Below are 12,096 nucleotides of genomic sequence, written 5' to 3' on the forward strand. Positions count from 1 at the left end.
ACGATGGTGGGCTCCCCTGCACGAGGAGCACGGCTCTTGCCCCAAAGCACAGAAATCCCTTGGATTGCAGAGATGGGGAGAAGAAAGTCACGTCAGCGTGGCAGCGGTGCAGCTGGCTTCCCCCCGGCGCGGTTTGTGGTGTGGCTGCGCTCCGCTGCTACTGCCAGGAGTAAACGGTGTGGGTTTTTTTGTTTGTTTTTGTTGTTTTTCAGAGGCGGATCCTAGATGGGAGCTTGGGCTTTGCTGCGGGGGTAAGTACAGCATCCTTCTATTCCTCGTCTGCCTGCGTTCTCCTGCCGGCACCTCTGAAGCCCCACCACGCATCGTTTGGTTGCCCGCTTGCATTAGCGTTTCTTGGATAACTGCCTGAGGTGCAGGTGGGGCAGGGAAGAGCACAGTGCGGCGCTGGTCACGTCTTGTCACATCTCGGTGCCTCCTCAGTGAGGTTGGGGGTGGCACGAAGAGGGGGTCACGAGGATGTTGAGCTGCCCATGCTGGATTTGGCTCTTGAGTTAAACTCCTCTCATTTCCGTGGGCTCCTGAATCACTCCTGTAGCACTGGTGCGATGAAGATGGGCAGCAGAGCCCTTGTCTTGGAGGCTAATTTGTGTAGCTCATTTTGTGCTTCTCGGTCCCCTGCAAAATGTCGGTGCTCTAAGCCCTTGGGAGAAGGGGGAATAAAGGCACTGCAGCTCTACATCAAAGGCGCACGCTAAGCGGGGGGCTTATTGCATCTTTCTTGAAGGGAAGACATGTAACTGTGGCTTGAAATTGTGTTAGGGCTTGTGGATGTAAACCTTCTCCTGCTGCCCAGGTGATGGGGGGCAGGTGGAGGCTCATTTAAACTTGTTCAATCACATTTGTTTTCCTTCAGCTGCTGGGATGTGCCTGGGAGCCCCGGGGGAATGTGCTCTGGGTGGAAGGTGCATGTTCCCAGGGCGTGTGGTGGGTGCGCAGGGCTCCGCCAGGTCCCGTGTCGCGGTGGGTGATGTGAGATGCTGCAGAGCTCGGTTTGCTCCCCAGCAAGCCTTCCTGGGACGTGCCTGCGACCTGCTAATGCTGTGAATAACCCGGCTCTGTTGTAGCGGATTCTCAGGCCGTCACTTACAAATGAATCACTCGCGTTAGGAATTGCCCGTTCCGGAGCTTTCCTCTGTGGTTTGATTTCGGAGCTGTTTTCCCCTGGAAGGCACGCCCTTGTCCCCGCAAGCCAACGCGGAGCCACTTCTGTGGTGTCGGGGAGATGCTGCTGGGGACAGCGTGGGCTGGGTTGTCCCCTTGCTGTGGCACCGCTGTCTCCCGGAGCGGCTGTCACAACCATCTGGGGAGGTACTGGGGCACGGTGGGGTGTTTGTCCCGGCCGAGGGTGCTGGCACCGTGCGGTGCTGTCCTTGCCATGGCCACTGTGTCACCCTGCCAGCAGCACTGAGTCACCCCTGCGCGGCAGAGCTGCGGCTCGGCTGGTGAAGCAGAAGCCCTGCAAACACATTTGCTTTTCCCCCGGCTTCTTCCAGTTGGCTGCGCTCGGAGCAGGAAAGGGGAACTTTTTCTGGGGTTGCTGCAGCGTCTGGAGGGGAACGTCAGCGAGCAAAGCTGCGGTGGCAGGTCCCGCTGGCGGAAGGTGCTGCCACATAAGCCACCCACGAGCTGCAATTTGTGAGGTGTCTAGGCCGCGTTTCTGGGCCCGAGCTGATGAAGATGGTGCTGGTTGGGGCAAGCTGGTTGGGGCAAGCTGCTTGTGTCCCCCAGGGTCCCTGCAGCCCTGCCCTGCTGCTGCGTGGCCCGGGACCAGCTCCGTTGGAGGAAGGTGCCAGAGATCCGCAGGTGGTTGTGCCACCGAGGGCTGCTGGGCTCGACGGGAGCAGGTCCGGGCTCGACGGGAGCAGGTCCTCGCTCGGTGGCTGAGTCTTTGGGTGGTGGTGATGTGGCAAAAGCACCAGAGGTTACAACTTCCATCTTCCTTTTTGCTCAGTTTGCTCTGGATGTGCCCGTAGCTCTTTGGCTCGTGTCTGACGAGGGGCTGGCCTTGACCCTGCACCCCGACACTTCCCGGGTCCGAGGAGGGGTTTGCTGGCTGGTACCCACAGGCAACAGGACCTTCCTGAGTTTTTAGCGAGAGGTTTTTTTCTTTTCCCAGCTGGGCAGCATTGTAATCTCATGACCGGCGGTGTGACTGGCTGTGTCCCTATCTCATCCTTACCCGAAAGGGTTTAATAATGTGAGAAGTGCCTTCCTCCCTCTGCAGACAGGGAGTCCACGAAGGCTAGCGAGTCCACGAAGAAGCTGAAGGAGAAACCACCTCCTGACCCAGCCCTTCGGCAGGAGGGACCGTGGCCGACTCGTGGGTCCCTGCGCGTGGGTGGGAATGGGATGGTGGAGGGGGGACGCGATGCCGGAGCCAAGCAGGCTGCACGGGGTGGGGGGAGCAATGGCGAGGGAACCCCGATGGGCTGTGAAATCCTCCTGCCTGGCCGGGATGAGGGGTCATTCCTGCCTCAGCCGGGCTTCGTGCTGCAAAACTGGTGTCGGGGGAAGCTCGGGAGCAGCGCGGGCGCTCTGTGTTTTAGCAGGCTGGCTTTGCTTGGGGGGGGGGAAAAAGCAGGAGGTGGAGCAGCTGGTTTTGAAACCTATTTGTAGTGTTCTCTCTCTCCCTCCCTGTAAGAAGCGCTTCTTCAGGCAGCGACGTTGCTCTCATCATGGACTGCCCTTGCTCTAAGGGATTTCAGTTTAAAACACCACGTCTTTGATGTAGATCTCGCGCAGACACACGCGGCTGTTTCTCCCAGCACTGGGGCAGAACTTGACTTCCTCTTTATCTCCGCTCTGAAGTCTGGGCTGCTGGGTTTAATTAAACTTCTCTTGTGCTCTGGCAGAGCCAGCAAGCCTCCCGTTCCTGTGCTTTCAGAGGCAGGTGTTGCTTCTAACCTGGCTGTTTTGGTGCTTAGCTCAGGATCGCTGATAGTTATCTGGGTTCCAGGGAGCGTGCATGGTGTTTTCCGAGACCAGGATCGCTGGTGAAACTGGGTATAATGGACGGTTCTGTCTCCTGTTGGTAACGATTGACCTGCTGGCCTTTGCGGGGCTTGCAAAACAAAATAAAACCAGAATTAACTCAAAACTTCTCTACCGCTGCTGAGCCAGGAGGAGGATGTGGGACAGGGATGTCCCAGGTGACCTGGAGGAGGATGGTCTGGGCTGCAGAGGGTTGGTTGGGGATCCAGAAAGCTGTGGCTCGGCGGTTCCCTCACCGCAGCTGCACGGTGTAAGCCTGGGCCCACGGTGAAATTACTGCCCGCTGGGAGAGCAGCCTGCCTGTGCTGGGATATTCCAACTGCAAAGCAAAAGCCCCTTTCGGCAGGGCTCGAGCTGCCCACGTCTGGTGGCACAAGTGTCATCTGGGACCAAGGGGACCTGGGGGCTGGTCGCTGCGGTGTGGTGGGGCTCAGCTTCCTCCGGCCCCGTACCTCCGCTCGGGCGTCTGAGCTTCTCTCTGCCTCAGTTGCCTTTCTGGAAATCGCGGATAATAGAGGGTTTTGTATGCGAAAGCCTCGGAGGTGATGGGTTTCCATGGAGACAAGACTTCGCTTGCTTGGGCATCTGATGTGGAATTCTGGCTTTTCTCTTAAATCTTGATATTCTTAAATAAGATGTTTTTTTAGATGTTCTCTGTTATCTCGGAGTTATCCTGGAGGTGCTGCGCTCTCAGGCATCATAAATACTACACAAGCATTTGCAGTCCTCCTTCCCTGCAGCCTTGCATGGCTATTCCTCATACTGGGTCGCAGTTTGATTTCTTCTTCTGTCCCAGGTGAAGCAGAAAATCGTCAAGACGCGCTCTTTAAACTGCACCAGACACGTCTGGTATTGAATATTCCCTTTCGGTGCTGCTTAAAACAGCATCAGTAATTTACACGGGTCTTCTGAGGCTGGATCTCGTCATTGGAGCCTTAACGAAGTCAAGCTAAAAAGTTTGGCAGGGAAAGTGTCCTGCCAGCCTCTCACCTTACGCTTTTCTGCCCCGTCCTGCCAAGGGGGGTTCCCTTTGCTCCTCACGGCTTGGGTTTCCTGATCCGCGGGCCGTGAAGGTGGCTGTTTGCCCTGAAGCTGCCGCTCTCGGTCATGCAGGAGCGCGACCGGTCGTTGCTGCTTGCGGCGGGCGGGATGCGGGCTGTAATCGTAATGCAGCGGTGCGATACCAGGCTGGGGTGTGCGGGGACTCTCCCCCTCGCCCTGGGCTCCAGCAGGACCAGCTGTGGTTGCGGGGGTGAAGATGGTTGTCCTGTTTGGTTTGTGTTTGCAGAACAAAAGCTCCCGCGTGGGCTGAGGCGGGGGGCGGTGCTGGCTCCGCAGTCCAGGCAGGGAGGAGTGGCGGCCCCCCAGCATTTGGGGGGCACCCCCATCGAGTCCCTGCCTGGCAGGAGACGCTGGTGCCCAGGGGTCAGCCATGGAGACCTGTCAAGCCCTGGGGGTGGTGTTGGGGCACGGTGTGGTTATAAATCCTGCTGCCTGGCACACTTTGAGGGTTTCCCATCAGTGTGAGGACATGGCCCTGGGTTCAGTCACTTTCCGTGGCACGAGGCGGTCGGGTTTTGAGCCTGAGTTTCGTCTCCGGTTATGCTGATGTGTCCCAGGGAAGGGTTTGGGCTCCCCACAACCCGGGCGTGCTTTAGGTACACAGCTGCCTTCTGCGTGCTTTCTCCTCCCCCATCAACCGCAGCTTGTTTTCCCAAGAGCTGGTGGATTTACGGTGTTGCTGCATCTTGGCTCTGGAGCACCGAGTCTCTTGGCAAAACATGCCCAAATCCAGTTTGGCAGGAGGCGTGTGTCCCGGTGCCAGCGAGCCGGCACGCTGCGGGTCCTTCTCCCCGGCTGGGCTGGGGCGAGGGGAAGGCTTTGTGCAGAAAACCGTACCCTCTGCCGAAGCGGTTTTATTCATTTGAGGAGTGCCCAGGCTTTTTTTTCTCTTTTATTCTTGCCTTTGACACCAGCCTGCTCAGTGACATCGGTGGGGTTTGGGTTCCTGTCCCTGGCTGGACAATTACAAAGATTTGCACTTGAGTGTGTGATTATTTTTTTTTTTTATTATTATTATTTTATTTTTGTTATTTAAATGGCCTCGCTGGCAGAAATCCTCACCCTTTGGTTAGTTCATGAGCATCATCCGATAAGGGATGCTGCTGAACCACAGGGGTAAGTGCCGGCTCTGGTGCCGAACGGAGCGGGCAGGAGCTGGTGGGCAGGAGGTAGCACCCTCGGGCAGCACCTTGGCAAGGCCATGTCCCCGAACCCCCACCTGAGGGACGTTGTCACTTCTGGCAACGACTTCCAGCTCCCTCCTGAGTGGGGTCCAGGGGTTTCCCTGCATAAAAGGGTGTAGGAATAAATGGCTTTTCCTTCCCAAGCAAGTGAAGGCGGTGGGTGCAGCCCCGCAGTTTGCTCCCGGTGAGGCTGGGGCGGGTTAAGGCTCTGTCATCTTCTTCCCCCGGAGCCCGGTGGGAGCTCTGCTGCCTTCGGTGGTGACGGGATCTGGAGGCTGAGCGGTGTCAGGCCTCTGTTTTCCGTGGGGAGATGATATCTTAACATCAGATGACAATATAATTCTGCAAAGCCTTTCCCTGTTGCTTGTGTTTCCATGTTGGGGTGTGTGGTTGTTTTTTAAAGGAGGTGGCATTTGAAATATGAAGTTTGACAGCCGTGGTTAAGCCTGACATGACAGCCTGCTTTCTTCTTACTCATAGTGAGCTGAGGTTTACACAATCCCTCCGGGACTGGTGTCGACAGCAATAGGCATCTCGTTCCTTCGTTAAAAGTGATTTAAAATGTAATAGTTCGTTACGCACTCCTCTTCCGCGGGCGAATACTTGTGTCATGAGAGCAAGCTGAGCAGCATCTCTTCTGGGGATGCACAGGGGACTTGGTGGGGTGCTCGGGGCAGTCGCTGGATGGAGCGGTGGGGGTCACCTGTCCTCGCAGCGTCCCTCCTGCTGCCATCCCCGGGGCTTGTTTTGCTCCTTCCTGCTGGATCCTGGTCCTGCATTCCTTTCTCTATTGGAAGCCCCCTTTGATGTGTTTCCGTGCTCGCTGCGAGGGAGCTGGGAGCATCGCCTTGTCCGCCCCGAGGCAATACGGACCCTGCCCACCGCTTACCTGCCCTTGCTGGTACAGGGTGGTTCCCAAAGCCTAACGCAGATCTCCACTGGGACTTTATTATATATTTTTTTTTTTTTTTTTAAGCCCATCCGTGCTTGTCTCTCTGGCTTTCTTCCTCCCGGTGTGTGATAGGACCAGTCCCAGCTGAGCTCCCGCAGAGCTGAGCGGCTGCAGGGAGAGGAACCAGGGCCACGGCTGCTGCTGAGGGCGTTGCGCTGGCCTGATGACTTTTTCATTAACCCAGCCCAGCGCATTGTGCATCAGAGGAAAGGAAGAGATAAGGTGATAAAATGCACGGTAATATTACGGATCGGCTTGTGAAACCGGTGCCTTGCTTGGCGTTCCGTTCTCTACACTGGGTAACACCCTCAGCGACCAGCTCTGAAGCCTGCCCTGCTCCGAGCTGGGCTGGATTGGAGACCCCCACAAGTCCCAAATTCTGTTTTTCCTGTAGTCTTTTGGGTAGTTGTTTTTTTCTCCCTCCCCGCTAAGCAGTGAGCAAGGAAAAAAAAAAGCCCTCTGCTGCTTGAAAGGTTTATTTTTCTGGTGCAAGCTGTGCTGGTCAAACACCCCAGTAGGGCTCTGGCGGCACTGGTCTTTGCTGGGAGCCGGTGTGTTGCTGTTTGGGGTGGGAACTTGTTCTCCTCCCGGCCTGGGGGCTCTGGCTCGGATACTGGGGGCCGCAAAGCCGTGGCGTGCCCTCAGCTAGCCTGGAGATGGCTCTTTGCCTCCAGGCGTTATCCAATATTTATTCTTTTCCTGCATGAGAGCAAGGCTATGTTTTCTTCCTCCCCTGCAGAGAAGCCTGGAGCTGGGTGCAGGATGGATGGGGTTCATCCTGGCTTTGGCTGGGATGCAGGGGAGGAGAGCGGTGGCCGGTGGGGTCTCGGACACACTCCTGTCGCTGCAAAACGCCGGGGGCAGGGTGGTTTTCCTGCTCCCGTGCTGCTGCTGTTCCCGTTTGAAGGGCTGTCGTGGCTGTGCCAATCCCCCAGAAAATCACCCTAACGAGCTCGTGTGGTTCGTTTGCTGCTTTAGGCTTTTGAGCCAAGAAAAACACTCATGGGGAAAAATGGGGGGAAAAAACCTCACTTCTCCATCCTTCAGTGATTTGTTCCATTGGGAAGTGGGTTTTAATGGCTCTGCCGGGCTTTAAAGGCCACGCAGCTCGTGGGGCCGGGCATGGGGGTCTCCATGGCTGGAGGGTGGGCTGCTGCGGAGGTGCCGGCGGTGCTGCCGTGCCGCGGCTGGCGCCAGATCCCGGCGGCGTCGGTGCCTACGTGGTTCTCACCGCTCCCCTTCTGTCTCCCAGGTCATGCTGGCCGCTTCCTACTGGTCCCTGCTGGCCCCGGCTATCGACATGGCTGAGGAATCCGGCACCTTCGGAGCCTTCGCCTTCTTCCCGGTGGCCGTGGGCTTTGCCCTGGGCGCAGCTTTCGTGTACTTGGCCGACCTGCTCATCCCGGCGCTGGTAAGTGGGTGTTCTGGGCTGGGGGCTTCTGCTCTGCTGGGGCAGAACCTGGATCCAGGTTGGTTTCTATCACAGATTTAATGAAACCGTGTTTTTTCCGAGACCCCGGGTGGCTCTGCCAGTGCTGAATGCAGATTTAGGCTGTCTGAGCTCTTTTTTTTTCTCTTCCCTCCCCCCCCTTTTTTTTTTTTCTTCCCTTCATGCTTTTGTTCTCTTCACTGGCAACACTTTGCGAGCAGTTCAGGTGTGACCTCCTGTTTCAGCCCAGAGGTTTAATTTGTAGAGCTGCCAACCCTCTAAGCATTTCAAAATTGAATTAGCCATCCTACCGTCTAAGAGTATTATTAAAAAAATAAATAAATTGGAAGCTGTTGGATATTTTTTTTTTTTACAGCTGAAAATACAAGAATGGCTTAGTCCGTAAAGATATTCTCAAAAACTTCCAAAGAGCTTCTTAATTTTTTTGGATACGTTTTAGCGGAAGGGGGGGTTATCTGTGGTTATGAGCGTCAGGTTTTCCATTTGAAGAGTGGTATGACCGGTAACCCCGGTGTCCAGGGGAGCCCGCAGCATCAGCCTCCCCCCTGCCGTGCTTTCGGAGCCTCTCTCACAGGTACAGTCAAACGCGTCCTCAGTTATGAAGAAAATTGCCTGATATTGCGGTGTGTCGCTTCCACTGCAAATGGATGCATTAGAGTAAAGAACAAATAGATGAAACGCCAGCGGTGTCAGACGGTTGAAAGCCTGGCCGCCTCCACGCTCTCTGCCTGCCCCTCTCCTGCCTCTTCTCGGGGCTCCCCAACCCTTGATGGGGGGCTGGGGGCTGCCATTGAGCAGCTGGAGCCCTTGCAAGCCGTTTGCCATCAAATATTGCTTTTTTTTTTTTTTTTTTCTTTCTGCAGTCGGTAACCCGAGATCTCTTGCCTGCATTGGCCATCCCGGTGATGGCCCTTATTAAAGGTGCTGGATGGGGCCGGGGACGTGTTTGATCAGCTGCCGGAGGCTGGGGCTTCCCCACGGGGTGGATAAACAGTTGCACCACAAAAACCGCTTCTTCCTGACGGCCGGCGCTGGTCTCCGCTGCCTTTTTGAAACGGGAGCGCGTGGAGGGGGAAGAGCGTTGGGGAGATGAAATTCTTGCGTCGCAAAGAGCAGGGTGGAGGGGCGACAAGGGCGGCCAGCGTGCGCGGTGGCGGGGGTGATGGCCTTGTGGGGAGCAGCGCAATATATATGAAAACATACGATGATATCTTGCTTTAAATCCAGTTCAGATACCAACGGGAGAGGAGCTGTTGCCTCCTCTGGCTCGACGGGGCTGTTTGCACCGTGCCACCGCACTCCTGTCCCTCGGGGCTCGCGGTAGCTGGTGTGTCAGCCAAAGAGGGTTCGCAGCCCACGGCTGATGCTGTTGCCTGTGTGTTTTTCTTCCCGCAACAGCGGGTGTCCCTGTGCTGGGGGGGTGGTGGTGGTGGTTTTCTCCAGCCGAATAGCGGGCAGGACCCACCTTGTGCAAGTGCAAAACAAACTCCTTGTCCCTCCCCGGATAACTCGGGCAGGGCCGGGAGAGCGGTGGTGGATGGGGAGCTCCTGCGCTCCCTGCCCAGAGGCAGCAGTGACGGCTCCCGGGCTGGTCCCTGCGGTGGGCAGGGACTTCGGGGATGCTTTAGGAAGGAGGAAGGGGTAGCCAGAGACTTGGTGAAGAGGGATGCTGTGGAAGGAGCAGGGGCAGAGGTTGAAGCTGAACGCGTTGAAATGAAAAATCAGCCCTGAGCCGCCCTCGGGGCTGCGCTGGCAGGGAACTCGTCTCAAAACGCATCTGCCTTCGCTCGGAGCCCAGACGCCTCTCTCAGGAGCCAGCGCTGCTCAGACAAGGGTTAAGCCATTGCACTTCACTTCCAACAAGCCTTGCTTCTTCCTAAATCCATTAAAACCTCAGGGTTGAGGTTGTTTTCTCCCCCCCTCCCCAGCTTAAAGTCTGGCGGGGAAGGGATGCTGGCGAGCCCCTGGGCACGCTGTCTCCGGGAGGGCAGGAGCAGGGATCTGATTTTAGCTCTGCTTTTTGCACAGGGAGCTCGCGCCCTGCCTGGCGCTCCTCCATAATTGGTTTGCTGGCTGGCAACAGGTAGTAAAAGCTTTTAAGCTTTTAAAAGACTCCTTATCACCCCAGCCCTGCTCCCTGGGGAAGGGAGCAAGGCTTCGCTCCGGCTGCAGCCCCGTCGGGAGCTTGGGCGGCTCCGGTGGTGCCCCAGTGTTTGCTCGACGGCAGAGCTGGGGCCGGCGGAAGGGTTAAACCTCCCAGACAAACCGGTTAATGATGCCGAACAGCTGTACTCATTAAATTCCTCACAAAAGGCAGATCTAATCTATTACATCTTGATCTTTCGCCGTTTCCCCCCCCCCCCCGAGTGAAACCTTTAACATGTTTGTTCATCCTTTAGTTTCGGGAGGAGATGCTGGTGCGGGAGCGCTCGGCTGGGCTGTTGGAGGACAGCAAACCACAGCGGGGCACTGGGGCGCGCTTGGAGAGCCAGACCTTTGCAGAAACAGACCTCAAGAGTTTTGTGTTTTTTTTTTTTTTTTGTAAAAGAGGGGCTCTCCCTTATTTTGGCGGCCGTCTCCTCGCACGCCGTGTTCGGCCAAAGCGTGTCTCTCCCGGCTGCGCTGGGTTCGGCGCCCGGGGAGGCGGCGGCAGAGGCGGCACTGCAGCGGAATGTGCTGTAGGTTCTGGAATATCTTAAAACCACCAGCAAACGGCCCGTCTGTCTCTTCCCTCCCTGGCCCCGCTGCTGCCGAAACAGGTTCCTCTCCTTCCTTTGCTCTAATTTAACCTTACGGCTACCTTTTAAGTAAGAACTTGGCTTTCAACTGGTATTTGAGGAGGCTTCTGGGTGGGGAGGGGCGGGTGGTGGGGCTGTATGAGACACTCTTGCCTTTACTAAAAAGGGTTGGGGCTGGGGGTCTTTTGATGCCGAGACCTGAAGCCTTTGAGGGAGAGTTTACTTAAAAATACTGCTCAGCACAGTAGGTCCCTGATCGCTCAGTAGCTATTTTTGTGTCTCCTGTAACGCGTAAGAATGCTGGAATTAAGTATTATTATTCTCATCCTTCAAATCTGTCTTGCAGCTCTGCTGACTTGGCTGGGTTTTGTGCAGAGTGCGATGTTTTATTGGGTTTCTGTGATGGGTTTCTTGCTTCAGCCTCCCTCTTCCTGGAGGAATCCCGCAAGAGTCCAGAGGATGCATCCAGCCCTGGCTCCGGTTTTCAGACAGTCCCCGGCTGCTTTTGCTCCTGGATTTTCTCGTGTGTGTGTGTTTCCTTTGTCTTCGAGCTGCCGGCTCCCCAGGGCCTCTCCCGGCGGTGCTGCAGGCTGTTGGAGTTCCCACGCGGCTGGGCTTCGGGTGGGATGCTGGCTCCCGAATGGAAGCTGTGGCTTCCAGGAGCTCCCTCCTTCCGGATCGCTGCCTTTAAATGCTCCTCTGAGAGAGAACGGGAGCTCACGGGCGGGATGCTGGTGGGACCGGGAAGGTGGCGTGGGCAGGGAAGAGGGGGAAAGCGGGAGAAACCCCTCGTGGCTGCGCGTCAGCCCGGCTGTACCTGCCTGCCCACCTCCCCGTGCTCTTCTATTAACCACCTGGTTCTTTCCGCTCCCCGGCTGCATGACGTCCTCTCCGCCCGGCGATCATTAGGCTAAATAGGATAATGAGGCTCCATCAGCTTCATCTCCTCTACCTCGAGGCTTCATTTCGCTCCAACATCTGGCCGCACACCGAAAACGGCTCCATGGCTCCCACCGCTCCGGGACCCCCATGGGCGCTGTGGGGTCTGGGTGCCCCGGGGTCTCCCCTGGGGGAGCCGATGAGCCTCGGGGGTGGCTCTGGGGGAGGGAGAGGAGGGCAGATGTTGCAGGAGAACCAGGAGTTAATATATAATCCAGGGAGAGCGCTGATGGGCCATTACTCACTTATAACTAGGAGCCTGCCAATACTTCTCGTGTAAAAGACGATGGGGGACGGGAGGGTGGCGAGCCAGGGCTGTAATTCTGTCCTGGAAATACCATCTCCATTGGATTTTTTTTTTAAATATTTTTTTTTTGTCAGTTAGATACAGGGTTTGTTTTGGTTTGGTTTTTTTTTTTTTTCCAGAGTAAATCAATAAATCTGCATGTGACAGGTGGACCGTTCCTTAGATTTAAAACAAATAGTAACCAAAGTACCTTTTAAAAGCCTTTTGCCTGGGCGGTTGGGTGCTCTGCGGCTGCCAGGGCTGGCCCCTCGTGCTGCAGGAAGGACCCGCGTGGCCAAAACCCCCGCCAGGGCTCCGGGGCTTGCGTTTAATACTCATTTTGAAACGTTTTGGGCTGTGGTTTGCAGCTGCGTGGTGGTTTTCATGAGCAGGCTGAGGATACTGGCGCGGGTGGAGGAGAGGGGAGTGGGCGCGTGGGTGCTCGTAGGAGGCGGCCGGATCCCGTTAACCCT

The 12,096-nt window shown here is 56.4% G+C and overlaps 1 protein-coding gene across 8 annotated transcripts in view; it reads left to right on the forward strand.

Moving 5' to 3' along the window:
- Positions 1 to 12,096, forward strand: part of SLC39A11 (solute carrier family 39 member 11) — a 98,405-nt gene that overhangs the window by 2,062 nt on the left and 84,247 nt on the right. For 5 of the 8 annotated variants that reach the window (XM_074607381.1, XM_074607382.1, XM_074607383.1 and 2 more), the window contains 2 exons: positions 213 to 251; positions 7,463 to 7,621. In XM_074607381.1, the coding sequence (XP_074463482.1) occupies positions 213 to 251; positions 7,463 to 7,621 (198 nt within the window). Of the gene's footprint in view, positions 1 to 79; positions 252 to 874; positions 924 to 7,462; positions 7,622 to 12,096 lie in introns of those variants that run through there. The other 3 variants (XM_074607384.1, XM_074607385.1, XM_074607386.1) reach the window with 2 other exon arrangements.

Source organism: Larus michahellis, chromosome 14 (assembly GCF_964199755.1).
Source record: "Larus michahellis chromosome 14, bLarMic1.1, whole genome shotgun sequence".
Lineage (NCBI taxonomy): Eukaryota > Metazoa > Chordata > Aves > Charadriiformes > Laridae > Larus > Larus michahellis.